Below are 24,514 nucleotides of genomic sequence, written 5' to 3'. Positions count from 1 at the left end.
ATTTAACCATGTATTTTCCAGTCCTTACAACAGTTCTCTTACTGAAAATCACCTAAAATTGTCTTCTTGCTTTATGTGATAATGCCTTAAAAGGGCTTGACTGTGATTGCATCGCATAGGAGGTGCTGAATAAGTGTTGGCTGGTAAATACATTTAAGGTTGGCAGCAGTGCCAGGCGTAGAATGAAATCTCTTTAATCCTCTTCCAGGACTCTTTTCCTTATTCTGAGTACACCTTTTTGCTGTGTATTCAACTTATAGTCTCCACCTGAAGTGATATCTGGACGTCCAGTCACAACTACACGTACCAATCCCCTGCCCCCACAGTATGTTTGGTGTATATTCTGTAATATAGTGTAGTCTGGAAAATAAGGTAGTATTTAAAGTTTTAATGTGTGTGGAATTATTCCCTAAAGTAACATGTTTGAGAATCGGAATTTAAATAGTTTTCAGAGCTGAAAGGGAGCTGGACAGCAATCCATTACTAGCCCTGTCATTTTATAGAATTCCAGAATGGTTGTAACTTGTCTGAGATTACACGAGTTTAGTGATAGAACCAGACTGGTATGTAGTAATAGTGTCTGCTACTTATTGAGTACCAACTGTGCCAAGAGCTGCTCTAAGCTCTTTATATGTAATAACTCTTTTAATCCTCATTAAAATGTATTTTAGCAACAAGGAAACATTACAGTGTAGAAGAAATTACTTACCTAAAGTCCTTCAGTACTAGATCATTTGTTTGTCGTTTATTATCTATCTACTACATGCCAGGTTTTATGCTAGGCCTCTTGACTTCCAATACCTTTTATTTCTACATATCACAAACTTTCTTACTGCCATACTATGCAAGTTTATTTCAGTAATTTTTTAAATGTCATAATACTTAACACTTGCTTTTCAAATAGCTTTTAAGGTTAGGAATTATTAATATTTTATTAAATAATAATTTTCATCTTAACTATGTAATAAGTATAACATGAATACTGTGCTTTTGTTATTAAATAAAATGAAATGCTGGGACTTGTTAATCATGCCACTGTGTGACTAGGTTGTGGGTCTCAAGTCCTTGAAGAGCCGCCTACCCTGGTTGCCACCACCTGCTCAGGGTTCTTGGGTAATCTGTATGGCACAGTGGAGGCTCTAGGCAGATGCATCATCTTTGTTAGCAGCTGTCGTTCTGGCCCCATCTATGTGATCTGTCAGCTGCAAGGACTGCTTTTACCTCTTTCGCTGTAGAGTTAATAGCAGGAAGATACCCGTGCAGGGTCTGTGTTCCTTTAACCTAGGATCCTCCAGACCCACTCGTTCTGTGGTGTGGGGAAGGATAGCTGGTAAAACGCTGCCCTGAGCTGCTCATTTGGTATGTCCTCCACACTGGATTCTTACGCTGCTTGTGTATTTAAGAGCCTAGGAGACTGAGGAGTTGTTTTCTGCAGAGTGGAAGGGAGCCTTGGGTTGGTCCTTACGTGCTGGCTTCATGAACCCGCATGGGATACCAGAGAGAGTGGTAGAAGAAAAATGAGCATGCTTACTGTAGCTTAGTTTTATTTCTAATTTCTTGACTTTCCCCAGTAAAAGCTCTCTCAACCTAACTGGTGGTATCCCTTCAGGAAATGATCTTTTAAAACCGTTTATACGGCTTTTTATTTGGGAAAATGCTTTATGAATTACACAGGGACTGACTTACAAACATATATTTAGAGCTAAACCTCGAGACTTTTATTGTCCTGAATGTGAGAACCAGTCTTCCAAATTTAATTTGTAGAAATATTTGATAGTAGTATTTTAAGGTAGTGGGTTGTGGCTGGCTTACTGAGCGTGGCTGGATGACCTCTGATATGGGGCGAGTGGAAAGGGAAGGGGTCAGATCCTCCTCCTGCTGTTCACCAGTGACACTGGATGGCTGTGTAAGCTCTTTTTTTTTAAGATTGGCGCCTGAGCTAAGATCTGTTGCCAGTCTTCTTCTTCTTCTTCTCCTGCCCAAAGCCCCCCAGTACATAGTAGTGTATTCTAGTTGTAGGTCCTTGTTCTGCTGTGTGGGACGCCGCCTCAGCATGGCTTGATGAGCAGTGCCGTATCCACGCCCGGGATCCATAACAGCAAAACCCTGGGTCACTGAAGCAGAGTGCACGAACTTAACCACTTGGCCACGGGGCTGGCCCCTACTTAGGCTCTTTATGTCTCAGTGCCCTCACCTACAAAATAAAGATAATAATAGTACTCTATTCACAGGGTTGTTAGAGATGCTTCATAGAATATAACAGGTTATACAGAGATAGTTGTTATACCGACTTAGTGCAGTCTTACAACAGCTTTCCATTTGTTGACCAGCGCTGCCTGCCTTCTGAGTGAGGCCTCTTAAGAGTGTGTTAATTGATGGTAGGGAGTTCAGCAAGGACGGAAGATCAGAAATCACTGCAGCTGCTTTGCGTATGGACCAGGAGTTGACTAAATTGTGGTATATGCACACAATGGAGTATTATCCAGCAATGAAAAGGAGTACAGTACTGATGTGTGCTGCAGTGTGAATGAACCTGAAAACGTTCTGCTGGGTGGAAGGAGCCAGTCACAAAAGGTCACATGTTGTGTGATTCCATGTATAGTAAATATCCAGAGTGGGTAAATGCATAGAAATAGAAAGTAGATTGGTGGCTGCCAGGGACTGGAGGAAGAGGAAAATGGGGAGTAACTGCTTAATGGGTATGGGATTTCCTTTCTTTTTTTTTTAACTAATGTTTTTTTATTGAGATAATTGACATGACATTGTATTAGTTTTGATGTGCACATAATGCTTTGATATATGTATATATTGTGAAATGATTTCCACAATAAGTTTAGTTAACATCCATCACTGCACACAGTACAGTTTTTTTCTTGTGATGAGAACTTTTAAGCTCTACCCTGAGCAAATTTCAAATATACAAATCCAGAATTAACTGTAGTCACTGTGACGTACATTACATCCCAAAGACTCATTTACCCTATTAACTGGAAGTTTGTACTTTTTGACCACCTTCACCCATTTTGCCCCCCATCCCTCCTGCCCCCAACAACCACCAGTCTGTTCTCTGTATCTATGAATTCAGGTTTTGTTTGTTTGTTTTTAAGATTCCACGTGCAAGTGAGGCATACAGTATTTGTGTGATTTATTTCACTTAGCTAATACCCTCAGGGTCCATCCCTGATGTCTCAAATGATAGGATTTCCTTCCTTTTTTGTGGCTGAATAGTATTCCTCAGACACACACCACAGTTCTTTTATCCATTCATCCATTAAGGAGCACTTCAGTTTTTCCGTCTCTATGTCTTGGCTATTGTAAATAATGCAGTGAACGTAGCGTGCGGATATCTTTTCGAGAGCGATTTCGTTTCCTTTGGATAAATACCCAAAAGTGGACATACTGGACCATATGTTAGTTCTATTTTAATTTTTAAATTTTTTAAAGATAAACTTTTTTAAAGCTTTTTTAAAACTGATTTTTAAAATTAAGCTTTTTACCGAAGTATAATATGTACACAGAATGCACATATTATAAATGTGTAGCTTGATGAATCTTTACCAAGTGAACAAACCCATGATTTTAAAACTAATATTACTAGTAGCCAGAGCCCTCCCCAAGCCTCTCTTTCTCAGTACCCTGACCCCCCATACATACACAAACACCTAGGTAACTACTCTCCTGACTTTGAACACCACAGATAAATTTTACCTGTTTTTGAACTTTTATATAATGGAATCAAATAGTATGTACATTGGTATGTGTGGCTTCTTTCCTTTAGCATTGTGTTTGTCAGATTCATCCATCTTGTGTTTAGTAAGTTTGTTTTCTCATTGCTGTATCTTACTCTATTGTATGAATATACCACAATTTATTTATTCTGTTTACTATTGATGGATATTTGAGTTGTTTCCACTTTGGGGCTGTTACAACAGAGATGCTATGAATATTTTTGTGCATGTGTTTTGGTGAGCATATGTATTTGTTTCTGTTGGCTATATACTATACATAGGATTGGAATTTCAGGATCAAAAGGTATGCAAATGTTAGCTTCACTAGATACTGCAGTTTTTCCAAAGTTATTGTCCCAATTTACATTCCCACCAGCAGTGTTCCATGTTCTTGGGCACACTTAATAGTGTCTCTCTTTTCCATTTTAGCCATTCTGGTGGCTGTATTACTGTATCAATTAGTGGGTTTAAATTGCATTTCTCTGATGACTAAGGAGGTCAAGCACCTTTTAATATAATTATTGTCCAGTTGTATATCCTCTTTTGTAAAAGTACCTGGTCTACTCTTGCCCTGTTGGACTTTGTTTCTAATTGATTTGTTGGAGTTCTTTGTATATTGTAGATAAGAATCTTGTTAGCTATAAGTATTGCAAATACTTTCTTTCACTCAGTGGCTTGCCTTTTCATTATTGAGTGTCTTTGATGGCTAGAAGTTCTTAAGTTTAATGTAATCTAACTTATAAGGTTTTTTCCCCTACTTACGGATACTGCTTTTTGTGTCCTCTTTATGAAATCTTCATCTACCCCAAAGATCATTAATACATTCTCTGAAGTTTTCTTCTGGAAACTTTTATTGTTTCATCTTTCACATTTAAATCTATAGTTCTTCTGGAATTGATTTGTATATATGGTATGAGATAAAGATCAAGGTTCACATTTTTCCTATAGGCATTCAGCGGACACAGTCATTTATTGAAAAGACACCCATTTCCCTGTTACATTGGAGTGTTGCCGTAGTCATAAATCAGTTGATCATATATGTGGGTTTCTGGGCTCTCTTTAATTCTATTATTCTATTTGTCTTAATTGCTATGGCTTTCTAATAAATCTTGATATCTAGTGGAATAAGTTTATCTATTTTGTGTTCTTTAAGATTTCCCTGGCTCTTTATATTTCCACATAAACTTTATAGTTAGCTTATCAGATTCTACAGAAAAATCTGCTGGGGTATTGATTGGGATTACATTGAGTCTGTAGGCAGTAGAATTGATGTCTTTACAATATTGAATCTTCCAGTCTGTGATCATGGTATTTCCCTTCATTTGTCATTTTATTTTCTCCCAATAATGTTTTTTTAGTTTTTAGCCTACAGATCTTAACACATTTTTTGTTAGATTTATTTCTAGGTATTTGAGGACTTCGTTTTGTTCATCACTCCTTTGGGAACTTGGACACTCTGGGCACCTGTTAGAGTATGACATTAACACTTGTCTTGAGAAATTGAAAATGGATCATGTACCTCATTTCTCTTGCAGCATCTGCCTTCCCCTTATCTATGGCATTACCATGCATGCTTGTTAGGAGAGACATAGTGAAGCTCTATATATTTGGTGGCTGATTCAAATGAATTAGCCTACAGACTACTGTGTGAATTTGTCTTCACCAAAAGAATTAGTTGAGATGATAATATTAATTGAGCTAATGCCTGTTAGTATTCCAGGGAAAGGAAGGGAGGTATCCATATTGGAATGTGGTTTCACTTAATATCAACCATAACAAAGACAAGTTGTGGGTAGTAAAGCCAAATTCACATTCTGGCGGTTGCTCAGGAATAATATTTGATAATTTGGTCCTGATGGCTTCTGATTAACTCAGTTCAGTAGGTTAGATTCAGTAGAACCTGTTTAGGTGTGAGGTAGTGCTTTTTACAGAGCGGAGGAGAGCAGACTTGTAAAGAAAAGTTTCAAAATTTTGTAATGCAGTAACTATTCTTTAATTCCCTTTTCTACTTTTTATATTCTGAAAACCTTTAATCCAGTCAAAACCAGTTAAAAAAAGCAGTATCCAAAAGATCCAGAAACATAAGAGATAATAGAGTGAGTTGAAAAAGAAGGATGCGGATCTGACCTTTACTCTTTTTGTTTGATCTTACTTTGGAGAATACGTTTAGCAGCATTAAAGAAATTCATGATAGTGATAATGAGTGTCTATGTAATTAATTAGTACTGTTTTTTAGTGGATAAAATAGAATATATAATAATGTTAAAATATGTATTTTGTGTTTTCTTGTATTATGTTATTGTAACCTGTGCAAATAGTGAAGCTTAGAATCTTGTAAATAAAAACCCATTGGTTTGAATTTTAAGACAGGTGCTCATATGTCCAAGTTTAGGTCTGACTCAAAGAAGCAATACCAGCAGGGCCGCTAATACCGTCACTTGTTGCTGCAGTGATTACAATAGTGTGAATGGTGACCCCATATCGTGCCACCTCATGGCTCCGACTGCCCGTGGCTTGTGGAACCCAAACCAAGTCCATGCTCTGTGTTCATCCTCATGAAACTAGTTTTCTTTTTTTTTTTTTTTAAATTAAAATCAGAGCAATCAAAGTAATTTGCCCTAAGTTCTGTAGAAACTAAAAGCTGACAAATTAATGTGGCCATTTCTATGGTCTTTATATAGTGATAGTGTTTGTATCTGTGATACTGCTCTGCAGTTTTCACAGAAACTCCTTTTTGCACCTGTTCAGCCTTTCTCCTTGGAACATGTTAATTTGAGATTTCTTTGAGTGTATGTGTATATATATGTGTGTGTAAACACAGACACACATATACACATACACATACACGACACTGACAAAGGATCAAGACGTGCTATTGTTTGGTCTTTGGTTTTGGAATTCTTTTTACTTGTATAGTTCTGTTTTCCATCTTCATCTGTATCCTTGCAGGTTGTCTGAAAATGTTGAAGATCATGTGGAATTATATGTTGTTTTAATAGGTCATGTCATTTCTCTGATGATGTGGCTCTGAGGTTAGTGGTATAATAACAATCAAACTGTGTGATATGGGTCTATTTGAGAATGGAAACATATACACGGATTTTTGTTGAAAGTTTGTAACTCATCTATATCATTTCTTTTGCTGCGGTAAACAAACACACACCCTCAAAACTTAGTGGCTTAAAGTTGTTTCTTCTAGTTCTTTTGGGCTCTCTGGACAGTTCTTTTGGTTTCTGTCAGCTTGGCTGGAGCTGGATGGCCTAATTCCCATTTCTGGTGGTGGACATGTCAGGTGGTCTTAGCAGGCTTTGCTTATATGTCTGGCAGGTGGTGCAGGGTCGGTGGGGTGATGCTCATATTTGTCTCATCATCTGGCAGGTTAGCCTGGGCTGATAGGCATAGCGAGAGTTGCAGGATTCCATCGAGCAGAAAGAGGGCAGTCCCCAGTGCACAAGCCTCTGCCTGTGTTGTGTTTGCTAATGTCCCGTTGGCCAAAGCACGTCACGTGACCAAACCCAGATTCGCTTGTTGACAATAGGAGTGGCACAGTCACTTGTTCAAAGTGAGCATACATGTTTGGAAGAATTTTTGCCAGTCTTTCACATCTGTCCTAGTTTTTCTGCCATCTATGTTTTGTTCAAATAGTCATCTGGACATTTATTGTTCTCCTGTGTCTTTGATGTTAGGGAAGCAAAAAGGCGAGTAAGACAGGAATAAATGACATTTCTGTCTTAGAGTAAATATTTCTGTCAAGGAATAAATGAGAGTTCTATCTTGTCACTCAGTATTTAATTAGCACGCACTCTGAACCCTGTAGTAAGAGCTCTGAGAATATGAAAACTGGAGCAACTGTCTTCTAATCACTCGTTCCCCATCCCCAGACCCTAAATCTTGTTTTTTTATTTTATTCTGGTTCTGAGTTGTTTGTATCAAATAACCTGTGTCAGGGGGCTGGCCTGGTGGCTTAGTGGTTGGGTTTGTGGGTTCAGATCCCAGGTGAAAACCTGGCACCACTCTTCAGGCTGGGCTGTGGCGGTGTCCCACATAAAATAGAGGAACATTGGCACAGATGTTGGCTCAGCAACAATCTTCCTCACACACAAAAAAACCAAAAAACCTATGTCAGGTGTTAATTTATGATTAAATGGCTAATATATTAATAGTGAAACAATCTGATTTGTTAGCCTTGCGTCTGCAGAATGAGGGGAGAAAACTAACATTTGTTGAGTTCATGCTGGGGTCATTCACTGTGCTAGGTCAATAAAGACGATTTGATATGTCATCTTTGAACCATTGCCTGCCTTTGTACTAAATTTTCATTTTGACCAATTGTACCTGTCACATCTTCCTTGAATGCTTATAAACTAATATATACAAGATATTATTATGGCAGGTACCAGATGCTCTAATTGAGAATGGAGCCTTTTTTCTTTATTGTAGTAATTTTAAAATGAATAACACTTTCGTTCTTATTTTAGTTGAAGTTATATGGATATTTTTTAAATAAAATGTTGATTAACAATGTCATTATTTTGATTTGAAAGGATATGCCAGATGTGATGGGGTATGGCTCCCCCGTGTGGCACGTTTATTTATGTGTGATGTTTAGATTGCCTCTGTCGGAAGATGATGAGCTGGCCTTATTTTTTAAAATTCGAGACTCTCCTCTTTCCTCTTCCACTCCCTCCGCAAACCAGCAGAATTGAACCAACAGCCTCTTCTCCCCTCACCTCCTCAATTTTTGGCTCTAATAACTATCCTGTTTTTGTATTTTCTTGACATTGATGCTGATACTTAGCTAGAAACATTTATAATATCTTCTCTATTTATTATGGATCACTATTAAAGTATTTTGTGGAACTTTTATTATCTTGGGATGTTGATAGGTATACTAATAAGAAAAACAGGTTTTTTTATTTTATTTTTTTTTTATTTTTTATTTTTTTTATTTATATATATTTTTTTATTAATGTTATGATAGATTACAAGCTTGTGAGATTTCAGTTGTACATTATTGTTAGTCATGTTGTGGGTACACCACTTCCCCCTTCGTACCCTCCCCCCACCCCCCCTTTTCCCTGGTAACCACCGATCAGATCTCCTTCTCAATATACTAATTTCCACCTATGAGTGGAGTCATATAGAGATCGTCTTTCTCTGACTGACTTATTTCACTTAACATAATGCCCTCGAGGTCCATCCACGTTGTTGTGAATGGGCCAATTTCGTCTTTTTTTATGGCTGAGTAGTATTCCATTGTGTATATATACCACATCTTCTTTATCCAGTCATCAGTTTCTGGGCATGTAGGCTGGTTCCACGTCTTGGCTATTGTAAATAATGCTGCGATGAACATAGGGGTGCAACGGACTCTTGAGATATCTGATATCAGGTTCTTAGGATAGATACCCAGTAATGGGATGGCTGGGTCATAGGGTATTTCTATTTTTAACTTTTTGAGAAATCTCCATACTGTTTTCCATAGTGGCTGTACCAGTTTGCATTCCCACCAACAGTGTATGAGGGTTCCTCTTTCTCCACAACCTCTCCAACATTTGTCGTTCTTGGTTTTGGATGTTTTTGCCAATCTAACGGGGGTAAGGTGATATCTTAGTGTAGTTTTGATTTGCATTTCCCTGATGATTAGCGATGATGAACATCTTTTCATGTGTCTATTGGCCATATTCATATCTTCTTTTGAGAAATGTCTGTTCATGTCCTCTGCCCATTTTTTGATCGGGTTGTTTGTTTTTTTGTTGTTAAGCAGTGTGAGTTCTTTGTATATTATGGAGATTAACCCTTTGTCGGATAAGTGGCTTGTAAATATTTTTTCCCAATTAGTGAGCTGTTTTTTTGTTTCAATTCTGTTTTCCCTTGCCTTGAAGAAGCTCTTTAGTCTGATGAAGTCCCATTTGTTTATTCTTTCTATTGTTTCCCTCAACTGAGGAGTTGCAAGAAAAACAGGTTTTGAAGTCAAAATAGTTTGTGTAATGCTGGCCAAATAAGTTATTTGTTTACTGTGCACTTATCAGAAACTATAACAGCCAGTGTGTGGTGAGCCTCCCCAGCAGGAAGAGTTTTCCAGGCTCAGTGGGCTGCAGTCTCCTCTGCAGGGACTGACAGAGCAGGGGGCGCATTGTGGGAACCAGCAGGTTGTTTCAAATGCTTCATGGTTTTTGACTTGCGTATTACCATCCTTGCTTCTTCCCTTGTTGCAGCAGTTTTTATAAGTAAAATAAGAGAAAGCAGTATTAAGATTATAGATTAAGATAAATCTTATGGATTTATTTTTGGCAGTGTATTTCCTGTCAGGAAGGCTACTTTTTTTCTTTTTGTAGCCAGCTGACCTCAGGATCATAAGGTTTTTTGTTTGTATGTTTTTAAAGATTACTTTACACGAAGAATGAACAGAATTTTAGTTTAAACAATTCATTTCCCATTAACCAAAACTTCTGAGATTTTGTTCTTGACAATTTACTGGCAGTGAATACAAGAAGTCACCTATTTCTTGCTGTTTTCTTTCCCTTTGTAAAGTTTATAGGGAATATGAGAGGGGAAAAGAGAAAATGCAGTCACTTTTGACCAATGTTGGTGATAGGTTTTTTTGTGGGGTAGAGGGACTGTAGGGAGGAGATTTAGGTTTAAAATGTTACATCTGTTCTAAAAGGCGCTATTTAAATATAAACTTAGTATTTAAATATAAGCTTTTGCAAATATATAAAAAGGTATTTCCATCTTTTATTGTGGTGTTTTTTGAGAGAGCGATACCTAATGGGAAGGAACGATATGTGTACTCTTTGTGGCTCTGCATTTCTTTTAGGAATCATATAAGATACGTTTTAAAGGAGTGACATGTTTTGATATTTTCGGGTTAATTTTTTAACTGCATTAGGAAACTGATGGTTTGATTGATGTTTACGGAAGTGAATAGAAGCAGATACAGTGATCTCGTGTCCAGTGTTGTCAGGATGTGAGCTTTTCCTGATAGATGATTTTTCTCTATAATGGAAGCATGTAGTTTTAAGTACTGAGATTTTGATGAAGATGCACTTTTTACTGAGCATATGCAGCATAATTTAGCTCCTTTTTTCTGTGTAGGTTTGTCATTATGCTGTTGTAATGCTGATGTCCTGGGGGAGCCACACTTGTGCTTGCCTCTTGCCCCTCCTCCCCCTTCCATATGTGGTTTCTTATCCTTTATGGTTTAGAGATTAGTTAGAATTAGACCTAATGTAGAAAATATATATAAGGAGAGTGCCCTTTTATGAATCGCGGTCTTTGTGGCGTTTATTTGGCTATTTAGAGATTCCTTCAACCCTCACCTGTTTCCTCCCCCCACCCCACTGTCATTGAGTTGTGATTGTTGGATAGATGATTTTAAGAGAATTGAGGCTTTTTTAAAAATGATACTGTAGTTTTACTTTTATTCCATGTAATCGGGAAAACTGGATGTTTGCTATGTAGTGCTTGCAGTAAAACGGGTGTCACCTCAATCAAGAAGTATTTACTTTTTTGTGAAAAGTGTGTGGATTATATTCTTGTATTTTGTTTTAACAGCTTAAGTGCTATCTATATATTTCATCGAGGTATATACTTTTTGAATCTGAATACATTGTTATGTGTAATTTACCATGTTTAAAACATTAAATTAATGGATGCAACTGATTTAGTGTATATTTGAAGTATTGAGTTATTACACTAGAAAGTTGTATCAAATGGTGTATAATTGAGTTATATCACAATGTATTTTAAAATTCAAATTACTTTCACAACCTAAGATATTTTGATGACTTCAATTTACTTTTTAAAATTTAATTTTAAATTTAAATATATTTGTATCCATCCTCTTGGATTATCATAGTATTATCTTTAATATTTGGAGAATAAATGTTTTTGAAGAAAATTTCTGTTTCATTTTAAACATGATAGCTAAGTATGTATAGTTTTTATAAAGACCATACTTTCTAGTAGAATTTACTGGTGGTTTTAATAGTAGAGAAACAGGATGTACTTTGCAGTTTCAGCACATTTTGGTGAAGAGGGAGAGAGAATTGTACTTTTATTATAGTAAATTATGTGTGTCAGTGAATTTTACATGTAATATATATGTATTTTGCCATGAGGAGACAAGAACTATGAAGATTCAAATGCAATGTTTAAGATTATAATCCAACAAGTAAAGTCTATTACATTAGTTTTTAAAATTCAGTTTCTTCTAAATATTCTGTGAAATATTTATGAGTTTTAGTAGGACCATACTTTAAAAAAATCATCAAAAGATATAGCTTCTTGGGGCCAGCCTGGTGGTGTAGTGTTAAGTTCACATGTTTCGCTTCAGCGGTCTGGGCTTCGTGGGTTTGGATCCTGGGCGTGGACCTATACAACACTCATCAAGCCATGCTATGGCAGCGTCACGTATACAAAATAGGTACAGAATTTAGCTCAGGGACAGTCATCCTTTCCAAAAAAGAAAAGAAAAAAAAAGATACAGCTTCTTTTTAGGTAGCGTCAGAAGAGACATTGGAGAGGGAAAGAAAATCAAGTTTGGTTTAATTTAATCTGTTATGTTAAAATTTTTAATATTTAGGTCTGTACTAATTTAGACATATTTCATTTTATTTTATTTTTAAACAGAGAACTACATTTGTAAACTTGGAAATTAATGTAAAGGTGTAATTTGAATGAAATAAGATGGCTTGGTCAGTAATGTCCTCTTCAATCAATGAAATGATCATTCTAAGCTAAGATAGCAACATCCGGTTAAATCAAAGTTAGTAAAGCACTTAAGTTATAATGTAAAACATCGTTTGTCTTTAATATTACCACCCAAGAAGCTCGACCCATTTTCTTCTGTTACTAAATGCTACATGTTTTACTTAACATTTAAACAAAGAAATTTTACTCTAAGAGAGCTGAATGTTAAATTTGTTAACAATTAGTTTTGGTTTTCTGATTATTAGTTGTGTTTATCCTTTCTTCTCTATAGCTTAATAGTGTTATAGTAGGGTTTTGGATCATTTTTGTAGAATGGAAGTGGTTGATTGCTTGGCCACTGCTAGGTAGAATTCAAAAACTATTTCAATTATTTGAGAAATGAATTATTACGTGTATAGTATGACTTGTTTTTACCTACTAGATAAATTCACTGTTAAAATTTCAGACTTATATTTCCTCATGGAAGATTATCTCTGACTCCTAAATGTCTCCTAACACTCACATCAAAGAGCATTCTTTATTGGTGTATCTGTTGTATGCATGTATTTAATTTTTGAGTATACTCTCTTGGAAAAAAGGCCAGTGGACCATCTATCCATTTGACTTTCGCTTTATAAGTATGTTCAAAGTTCCCATTTCTTTGAGAGCACTCATGAATTGGGTTGTGCTTAGTGTTTTAGAAGATTTCTCTCACTGAATATTCCTCTCTGCCCAAATTATTTTGTTGACCATTGAGTCACTACCTGAATTATTCAGTTGATCATTGTTGATACTGTAATGTAGTAGAATGAACCAGCTGAGTGGTAAGGACTTATTTGATTTTGGCTTTGCTAGACCTAGTTAATGATTTAGACGCTTTAGATGAATTAAACAAGATAAGGAAATTTGAGGCACAGAAAATTTATTTATGTGTGTGAAATGGAAATATTACCTTCCAAATGTGACTTTTAAAAGTCTAATGAAATATTTCAGAGCACTTGGAAAATTGGTGTGTTTTACAATGTAAGTTATTTGATTTCACTGAATGGCCATGAGGTCTCTCAAAACTCATATGCTCATTTGCAGATCCAAACTGAGGCCACAAACTCAGAATCACCTAACAGAATCGAGGTGTTATATCAGTTCTGGTAAATTTGCTAAATTTCAAGTTGATACCCTTATCTTTGTTAGAATGCGTTACAGAAATGCATACTTAGGGCTAATTTTCCTATCATGGTGCTGTTAGTTCATCTAAACTTGAGCTTACTAAAGACTTGTCCAGTCAGGTTTTAACTTTTAGTTCTCTCGGTATAGGAGGTGTTAGGAACTTTTGAGAGAGGAAAAAAAAAATGAGACCATGAGTAGAAAATGGGGACACAGAACCTCAATTTTTTTTTGTAACTTGGAGATTGGAGGAATGTTTATGGTTCTAAGAAGTAAATTTCTGACAGTTCATGAAAAGTTAAGCTTGGAATTTTGGTCAATAAACTTATTAAAGAATTAATGGATCATTGTTATACTGCTTTGCTGATTTTGATAATAAAATTCTCTAATGTCTTAGTCAAATTATTCTATTATGATAGAATTTTATAGTCATGTTTTTGGAACTATATGGGTGAGGGCTTAGGTACTTTGGTACATGATACTCTCCGCCAGCTGTGATCGTGGGGATTCAGCTTGTGATGTGAATACTTTTAACCATCTGGGTTTGTCTGGGATACAGGACTTTCAATTTTAATACAGGACTTTCAATTTTAAAATAGACCCAGGCAAACTGTGATAATGTGATCTGCCGAAATTTAGTGGCCACATAGGCTAATCAGCAGATATAATTAGGATTTGTTTTAAAGTTTGTTTATGAGGAAGTTGTTTTGCTTAAAAAAGACTCTTGTTTACTAGTGTTAGTGTATGAAAAGGCATAGGTTTCTTTGAAGGATTTGAATGTACTTATGAAAATTCTGGTACCAATGGTTCTTGAGGTGTAGGCTGTTTTATTTTGGTTGACATTTGAGTGATACCCATTTGCTACCACTATGCAGGTGGCTTTATATAACTATTAAGTTTTCTTCAGCAATCTGTGGTAAATTATTCCAGTTAAGGAGACTAAAACTCAAGGAATTTAAGTGATTTCTGGAGGTCACATAGCTGGTAGATACCAAAGGTAGATTTGGGACCTAGGACTCCTGGCTCTCAATCTCTAGTAGTTTTTCATCAGAATTAATCATAGAAATGTAAAGTAGATCTTCATTAATATGGCAAGATCTAGAAGGGAAGATCATTCCTGCTGGCCTTTTAGACATACAAACCACTGGTGATGGTTAAATGTAATATTTTTAGAGGGTCTGCTTTCAAAATTCTGATGAAAAGGTATGAATCATTTAGGAAAATGTAGTTATACGAACTTTTGAATATAATTTCAGTGGCATTATACATTAAATAATGAACACCTGTATTATTAGAAGTCATAGTCAGTGTCTAAAATTATGCTGTTTATTTCAACTCTGTTTGCATGAGTAGTATGTAGGAATAGCTAGAGAAGGTAAAATAGCTTGATTTAAGGCAGATGGTTGTTTTTTTAATGCCTTGTTTTTTTATTGTTAGTAAAGGCTTTTTTGTTTTGTTTTGCTTGCCTCATGTTATGTTCTGACATTCTTAGACAATATAATTTAGTGTTATGCAATGGTAGTAAGCGTTATCTTATATATAACTTTTAATTAAATCCATATCCTTTAGGTAAAAAGAACGTATTCTCACGGTACTTACAGAGCTGGCCCAATGCGACAGATCAGCTTGGTGGGAGCAGTTGATGAAGAAGTGGGAGATTACTTCCCTGAGTTCCTTGACATGTTGGAAGATTCACCATTTTTAAAAGTAAGAGAAAACAGTATCCAGCATCTAAATTGTGGGTCTTACTTTCACACTACAGATGATACAAATCATGGCTCTTTCTGCATTATAAAAATTTTGATTTCATTTGAATTGGAGGGAAGGAAAGGAAGAGATGAGAAACTAAAAGTAATTCTTGTGTAGTGTGTGTGTGTGTGTGTGTGTGACTCCTCAGGTGCTAGTTATAAGGACAAAGCTAAGTGGTGGACCAGAAAATAACACTTGCCCGTTGCTGCCTCTTTAGGAAATTGTTACATCTGTTTGTCAGCTTTTTATAAACTGAGTACTAGAAGGTTTAAGAAGTCCAGGGCACAACCAGAGGCACTCACTACTAGAATATACAGCTATGTATGGGGGAGCTTGGGGGAGAAGAAGAAGAAGGAAAAAGGAAAAAAAAAGATTGGCAACAGATGGTAGCTCAGGTGCCAATCTTTAAAAAAAAAAAGTACAGGAAGAATGCTTACTAAATTAAAGTGTTTATGACAAAGGAATGGCACTTTGGCATTGTGGAAAACTGGCATGGGAAACTGTCCAGCTGTATTTCAGTCATGGCTACACTAGCTGTGTTGGGCAAGCCATTTAAACTTGCTGGGCTTTAGTTTCCTCATCCATAAAATAAGGCATTTAGACTGTGTAGCTTTAAGGCCCCTTTAAATTCTTTACATGGTCTCTAGCCAGATTCATTTTTTCCCCAACAGTCTCTGCATTCCAGAAAATATTTCTTCCTGTCGGCCGCTGAGTCTGTCCTATTGAGAGAGAAATCTGTGAGCTATGTAATTAGATTAACTATTTAATCAATAATTTAAAGGTCAGAATCTGATAATATCAGTTTATCTCCAGTATTTGCCACATAATCTGTTTTTTCACTTCTGCTTGCTCAGTTTTCTAATCTCTGTGTATATATATCTTTTTCTTCCCCCCTTTTTTTTTTTTTTTTTTTACCCCATTCCATTCTCCTTTCCTTTCCTTTTTCTTTTTTTTAAGGGTTGGCACCTGAGCTGACATCTGTTGCCAGTCTTTTTTTTTTTCCCTTCTTCTCCTCAAAGCCCCCCAGTATGTAGTCATATATTCTAGTTGTGTGTGCCTCTAGTGGTGGCATGTGGGACGCCGCCTCAGCACGGCTTGATGAGCAGTGCCATGTCTGTGCCCAGGATCCGAACCAGCAAAACCCTGGGCCACTGAAGCAGAGCGCACAAACTTAACCACTGCGCCCTGGGGCCGGCCCCTCATTTCCTTTTTTATTCCTTTTAAACCTTTTCTTCCTTTTCTGTTTCTCCCAGTGACATCATGGAATTTGGTTGCATATTTTAATTTTAAAAGGAAATGAGTTAAATGCATTCTTTCTGGAGAATTTTAGTTTGACAATCCTTCCCTTTTGGAAAATGGAGAATCTTTCTCTTTTTTAAAAATTTATTTCTTTCTCTTTTCTTTTCAAAGATTTTAGTCTCTGCTTTGAGACTACCAGCCTTTTCAAGAAACTACTAAACAAATTTTGATTTTGCTTTGGTTTACCTTTTTGTTTTGTTAGGTTTTGATTATAGCTAATCAAAGTGATATCCATTTTTTTTGAGGTATCCATTTTTTTAACTCAATTAATTGTTCATTTTTATAGATTCTCGTGGAGAACACTTGCTTATTTGGCCAACTTATTAACATCATATGACTCATACATTTGGTAGAAGGAAGAATAACAAATGATGAATACAGTGAATCATATCTCTGGCAGGGTTGCAGGAGGGAGCCATCCAAGAATAATTAATCTCTTGTTGTATTTGAAATAGAATTTTTTGAAGGAAAATATATTAATATATAGGAATATGTTCAATATAGATAGATATTTCAAATGTATAAGTATAAAGGTATATATGAAATTTTGTCTAGGGGGCAGTATTCTTTAATGTATATTTGAAGTTACATTTTGAAAATAATTGATTTCTGTGTAATTATTTGCCTCTAGTGTACACTGCCATGGGGGACACTATCTAGTCTAAAATTAGAGAGTCGAAAAGATAGTGATGATGGTCCCATCATGTGGGTACGCCCAGGAGAACAAATGATCCCTGTGGCTGATATGCCAAAGTCACCTTTCAAAAGGAAAAGGTATGTTGGATACACATTTTTGTTGCCGGGAATAGGTGTTTGTATCTTGAGGTGTGTGTGTGTGTGTGTGTGTGTGTGTGTGTGTTGAAAATTAGAGGAAGAAGGAAAGGAAAGTTTAGAGCATAATTGGAATATAAATTCAAAAATGGCTACGTATGCTGATATAATTTTTTATAAAATATCAAATATAAATAAGATGAGAATATGTAGGCAAATGACAATAGATTGTAATTAGGAATGGAAAAAATGTCGTTCACAACAGACATTGTAAACTATTTTGAAATCAGTTTAGTAAGAAATATTAAGAACGCATATTAAGAAAACTAAAACATTTTATGGAAGATATAAAATAAGATCTAAACAAATAGGAAAGCCCTACTATGTTCTGGATTGGAAAAAATGATAGTCTTTTGAAATTTTTAGCATTCCAATTAGACTTAAACTTCCAGCACCAGATAAAATGATTTTCAAGTTCACAAGGAAGAAAAATAAAGTCAGCAAATAGCCGGGAGAACTGTGAAGGAGAAGGTAAGTGAGGGGGACCTGTGTTACTAGATACTAAAAATGACTGTAGAGCTCAAGAAGTCCTTTGGGATAGGATAGAGTGCACAAGTAGATCTAAGTATATTGGGAACTTAATATTGGAGATAGGTGGGACAAAGAAGAGTTATTCCGTGAACACTGCGGGCATAATCCACAGTCCATCTGAAAGAACAGAAAGCCATAGCACCTGTTTCATACAAGAAGTAAGTTATAGATTTAAACATAATAGACAAAAGATAAAAATGTCAGAATACAAATTTTAAGCCTAGGAGTGACCTTCCTAGTAAGCAAGATAAAAAAATATAATGGCAATATTATTTGTGAGAGAAAAGACCAACAACACAGTTCAAAACTATGATAGATTGGACTGAAACATTTGTAACATTTGACAAAGTTAATGTCAAATAGCATTCCCTAATTGACAAGGAAAATGTAAAACAACCCAATAGAAAAATAGACCTCAGGCAGTCACGTGTATATTAAAAGAATTGTGAGATATTATTTGTACCCATTACATTGGCAAAAATTATTAATAGAGCAGTAATATTACAGGCTGGTAGGTATGTGAGGAAACAGGGTCGTTTGTATATTGCTGCTATAATCATTTTGTGAAAGTAATCTACAATAGCTCATAAATTTCAACATATATTTGTTCTTTGATCCAGTACCTCTGCTTTTGGGAATCTGTCCCAAGAAATAAAAATATTAAAAGTAAATGTATAAGAATGTTAATTGTGGGCTGACCTGGTGACGTAGTGGTTAAGTTTGGCACGCTCTGCTTCAATGGCCCGGGTTTGAGGGTTCAGATCCTGGGCGTGGACCTACACCACTCAGCAAGCCATGCTGAGGCAGTGACCCCTATACAGAATAGAGGTGGATTGGCACAGATGTTAGCTTGGGCCACTCTTCCTCAAGCAAAAGGAGGAAGATTGGCAACAGATGTTAGCTAGGGCCAATCTTCCTTACCAAGTAAACAAAAAAATAAACCGCTATATCATCAATGTTTATTAAAAAATATAAGAATGTTAACTGCAGCATTATTTGTAGTGAGAAAAAGATTTTAAATGGTCTGAATGCACATAAACGGGAATGGTTGAATACATTTTGGTACATTTCTATTAAAGAATATGGTGAAATAGTTAAAATAAATGAATTATTTATGTCTGTTGATCTGGAAGATATCCATGACACTTAAAAAGAACAAAACATAGAGTAATGTGTCCAGGATGATTCTATTATTATGAAAAGAAATACACATGTATAAATGATAACACATTCTGTGAGCCCAAAAGAGTGTGGAAGAATGCACGCTAGGTTAACATTGGTGGGAATGGAGTGGGTGATGCTAGGGGAGATAATGTGGTTTTTTTTTTAGATACCTAAAGATGCTTTCACTCATTATAGTGATTATTAATTAAAAAAGAGAAAAAGACCGGGAAAAAATGGTCGTTGAGTAAACTATAGGTTGCGTGAGGGCAGGGACTCTGTGTTCTTGTTGCGAATGTGTCTCTAGCACCTAAACAGAGTGCCTGGTCCTTAGTAAATAGTTATTAGTTGAATGACGTCTTTACAAGCTAATTTATTAGTAGTAAATGGTAAAATTGGTGTGTTTCTCAGTGGCTCTTAACTTGGGTTTATAAATCATTTTGAGACTCTGAAAGCCTCTCCCGAGAACCATGCACAAACTTGTTCTCGTAATTTGAGAGAGTGCACCAGCCCCTTGAGGAACTTGCCTGCACCTCAGGGATGACGACCCATGGTCTCTGGGGTGATTTCACATCTCATTATAGTCTGACCAACTGATAACAGCACTGCGCCAGGCACTGTGCTAAATGAAGTCTTAATTCGTAGAATGTGGTGTTAATTCAACCAGACTTGTGGGCTTGAAAGCCTGTTAGCTTTCCACAGGAAGCAGCAGCAGTGTCTAACTTTCTGTGGAACCTTAACGTGTGGAACATTAATCACAAAGCGTGAAAGAGTGTGTGATAGCATCATCTGTGTGTGTGTAAGTGTGTACTCAGACTGTGACATGGGAGTGCACAAAGAGCAGTAAGTAGAGGAGATTGAGGGTGGGAGACACTCATAGGAAGAGTGACCCTAGGGGATAGACTGGGACGAGAGGAGAAAACTGTGAGGGCGATCCCAGTTTATCTCTGGAAGCAATGCGAAAACCGTGTATTTATCTTCCTAAGATGACGACTCCCATGGAAATGACCACCTTTTCCCCTTCTGCAGCAAAGTTGGAGAGGGTTTCTGCAATGAGTGGGGCTAAGTAGTCAGCAGCTTCTCTATGCGTATGGTTCTAGAAGGGGAGCAGTGGGGGAGAGCCAGGGGAGATGGCTGTCCTCCAGGGTGGGGCTGAGGTTTTCCTTTTACCTCCCGTAAACCATGCATGTTTTCTGGAAGCACTTATTGCCTAGTGTTTTCTTGCTATTTATTTTTTTGTCTTTCTCTCCCTAGAGTATAAACTCTCATGAGAGTAGGGAACTTGCCTGTCTTATTCACTAGCTCCAATGCCTTGATAGTATCTGGCATATAGTAGGTGTTCTATAAATATTAAATTGAAGCATTTTAAAAAGTTACCTTTTTGTTCTGGATATATACCTTGTGTTAGCCATGTGACCTGAGTTAGGGCATGGTTCCACCGATTAGCCCCACATCTGAAGGTAAAGATTTTGGGTACAGGGAAACCTGGGTAAACCACATCATCTGTAATTTAGTTTTTGATCCAAGTACGTATTGCCTTACAACTGCCGCTTTTGGGAAGTATGTTTTAGAAAAAGGAGAGGATTATATGTGTTTTGTTTGTACTTGTTCATTTTAAAAATAGAACTTGATTTGGGTGCAGGTGATTTAAAATTACCTTTTGTCTGAGTTATGCGGTTAATAAATGCTTGATGGCAGTTAAGCCTCAGTACATCAATACAAGTGTTTGAAGGCATTTAAGCCGTAATACATAAGCCTGTCCATCCCTGTCTCCCTCCCTCCCTCTGGCACACATATATATATATATGTGTGTGTGTGTGTGTGTGTGTGTGTATTTTTTTTTAACAGGACTACCAATGAAATAAAAAACTTGCAGTACCTACCTCGAACTAGTGAGCCCCGTGAGATGCTCTTTGAAGACAGGACAAGAGCCCATGCAGATCACATAGGACAAGGTTTTGAACGACAGACTACAGCTGCTGTTGGAGTGTTGAAGGCTGTGCACTGTGGAGAGTGGTATATATTAACTACTGCTATTTTAATGAAAAATTGTCTTGGCTTCTAAAGTTTTTCTGGGGAAGTTTCTCAGTAATTCTTACTGTGGGGGGAAAAAAGTTTCATTTCTCCCTGTGTTTGGATATCCTAATTATATAATTGCACTGAAAATGATTTTCAGTTGCTAGAACCTAGATTTAGTCTTTTGGGTTTGACTGAAATAATTTCATTTTCTAAGTGACTAGAGGTGAAAATAATTGTCTTATCCGAGGTAAAAGAAAAACTAAAGTTTGGTTGGTACTTACTCTATGCCCATTTGCACATGTTCATTTAATTCGCTCAACTACTTTTAAGCTCGTGTTCATTACACAAAGACCCTGAGGCTCAGTGCTGTCAAATAATGTTCTCATAGTCGTCCCCTTAATAAGTGGTGGAGCTGATCTGATCTCAGGTCTGTCTGACTCCCCACTCCTCTGTTTCTCTTTATGCTGTTCTACCTGGCTGCTCCCTTTCTGAGTCTACTAAGGATCTGTTTACTTACTGTATTAATTTTTCCTGACTTTGCTTGCAAGTCTCACTTTGAGTCTTTTGATAGATTAAAAAAATGGGTAATTCTTTAATATACTTAAGGTGTCATCTCATATATTAAGAAACTTTCCATTTATTGAAAAACCACACATAGCAAAGCTATATTTATACTGTAAGATAAATTTGCTCAGTTAGGTTTTTGTTTTCAAATTTTGTAGTTGGGTATGGAATTTAAGTTGGAATATGCTATTTTGCTTATTAAAGCAGTTGAATTAGATACTAAATATGTAAGAAATTTTTCTAAGTAAAAAAATGTTTAATTCTGAAAATAAAAGTCAGTATTGCAAAATTTGTCTAAGACTTTATGACAAATATAATCTGTATTTTCTACATGAGGGAATTTTATTTTCAAGGGCTACTGATAAAGGATTGACCCTTTGTTCAGAAGAGAAAATTTATAGTAATATTTTATAAATTAATACTGAGTGGGAAGGCCAGTGTAAACTGACCTCCTTTCTTAACGTAAATGGAGCGCTGTCAGTTTCAGGTATACAGAGCAGCCAGTGCCGCTGAACTAACCCTGAGAGGTCCTTAGCAAAACTGTATTAGGAGTCTGTAATTCAGTAATGCTTTATAATTGAATTGTAAGTTAAATGGTAATTTTCAAATATCTCTAGTTCTCATGTAGTTTCTGTGCTCTTCCTATAATCTGGTTTAAAATATTAATTTTGTAAGTTAAATGGTAATTTTCAAATATCTCTAGTTCTCATGTAGTTTCTGTGCTCTTCCTATAATCTGGTTTAAAATATTAATTTTGTCAAAGAGTAAAGGCAAATTTATCTCTGTGGAAAGCTTTATAAACTCCTGTTTCAAATTGATGAGATTTTTTTTTTAATGTTAGTTATAAAGGATTTAAGAGTGGCATCAAGATTTACTTAAGGTGAAATCTGATTTCTAGATAGTATTCAGTAAAGTTAGCCACATATTTATGCTTTCTTTCGGAAATAAATGTTTCTGCTTCATGGCCTGAGCACTTGGTATAAATCTCCCCTAGGTGCTTTAACTTACTGTTGGTGTATGTGCTCTCCTCCCCTTTATATGTGATTTGAGGTCAGAGATTGTGTCCTGGCCTTCGCAGGCCCACCACAGTTCCCAGTAAATATTTATTGAATAGAAAAGCACCTTTGTGGCTAGGAATTTCACAGTAAAAAAGACTGTCGTCAAACTACTAATATATTAGCTGGCCAGATTTAAGAATATGTTTGTGAAAGATTTGGAATGAGATATTACTAGCTATGAGTTTTCTCACTATTGTGAAATACAATTTGGGTCCTATAGCAATGCTGCTTTAATCTCTTACAACTAAAGATGGCAAGAAAATAATTTTGTTAGTGCTATAAGAGGGCTTCATGGCTCTGATGCAGTCTGTGATCCTTTTATTATTATTCCTTGCTGTTAAATTAAGCAATACTAAAAGTTAGTGCTTTCTCTTTTTACTTATCTTGGTGTTTTGAGTTCTCTTTTTCTCAAGAAGACATTTGGTATTAGAATATTAGATTCTTGACTTTATCGTAGAGCCAGGTTTAACACCAATTTGAAATAAAAGACTGGGATTGATTTAGACTACAAAGAAATCTTCAGCTAGATAGGCTTGTGAAGTATTGATCAAATTATAGCACTCTAGGTATTATAAAGAAAGGATTCACATAGATTTATGTATTTGAGGTTCCTTCTTTGAGTCTAGTTTGTAAAAAAAATCAACTACTGAAGTATAGTTTACATCTAATAACACAACACTCATTATACGTGTACAGTTTGCTGTATTCTGACAAATGTCTACAGCTCTGTTAGTACTACCACAACTCAAACAGAGAACATTTTGTTTCCTTCATATCCCCTGGCAGATAATCTTCCCCATCCTTAGCCAAGTTCTAGACATCTATTAATCTGTTTTCTGTCTTTGTAGGTTAACCGTGCCTAGTACAGGATCTCTTGTGAATAGAATCATATATGTTGCCTGACTTACTTCACTTAGTGTAATATTATTGAGATTCATCTATGTTGTTACGTGTATTAGTAGTTCATTCCTTCTTGTTGCTGAGTTGGTGTATCGTATGGATATATTGCAACTGATTTATCCATTCACCTGATGATAGACATTTGACTTGTTTCCAGTTTTGGGTTTTTATGAATAAAGCTGTCATGAGCATTCACTTTCAAGCCTTTGTGTGCACATATAATTTCACTTCATTTCAGTAAATACGTAGAAATGGAATTACAGGGTCTTAGAGTAAGGCAAAATAGTTGTGTACAGAGAAAATTCTAAGTCTACAAAAGAAGTACTAGAATAAATAAGCAAACTTATCAAAGTCACAGGATAAGACAGTATTGAAAAGTCAATTGTGTTTCTGTATGTTGGCAATAAACATTTGGAAACTGAAAAATAAAAAAATAATGCCACTTAGATTAGCATTAAAAAACTGTGAAATACTAAACAAAATTTATGTAAATGTAGAGATATACCTTGTTTATGGAGTGGAAGACTCAAGATTATTAATGTGTCAGTTCTTTGCCAAATGATCTAGAAATCATCTCAGTCCTAATGAAAATCCCACTAGGTTTTCTTATAGAAACACAAAGAACCTAGTATAGGCAAAAGAGTCTTGAAAAAGAAAGAACAGTGTTGGAGGATTTACACTACACTACCTGTCATTTTAAAACTTACTATGAAGCTATAGTCATTAACAGAGTGGGGTATTGGTATGAAGATAGACGTGAAGATCAATGGAACAGAACAGTGTCTAGAAATAGACCTATCATTGATTTTCAATGAA

General features: G+C 36.1%; 1 protein-coding gene across 2 annotated transcripts in view; it reads left to right on the top strand.

Annotated features, from left to right (window-relative positions):
• Positions 1–24,514, top strand: part of RSBN1L (round spermatid basic protein 1 like) — a 71,791-nt gene that overhangs the window by 36,859 nt on the left and 10,418 nt on the right. For both annotated transcript variants that reach the window (XM_070265338.1, XM_023638823.2), the window contains 3 exons: positions 15,156–15,293; positions 17,266–17,408; positions 21,006–21,173. In XM_070265338.1, coding sequence (XP_070121439.1) covers positions 15,156–15,293; positions 17,266–17,408; positions 21,006–21,173 — 449 coding nt within the window. The remainder of the gene's footprint in view (positions 1–15,155; positions 15,294–17,265; positions 17,409–21,005; positions 21,174–24,514) is intronic.

The sequence above is a fragment of the Equus caballus genome, chromosome 4 (genome assembly GCF_041296265.1).
Source record: "Equus caballus isolate H_3958 breed thoroughbred chromosome 4, TB-T2T, whole genome shotgun sequence".
Lineage (NCBI taxonomy): Eukaryota > Metazoa > Chordata > Mammalia > Perissodactyla > Equidae > Equus > Equus caballus.
This window is presented reverse-complemented; position numbering and strand designations above follow the sequence as displayed.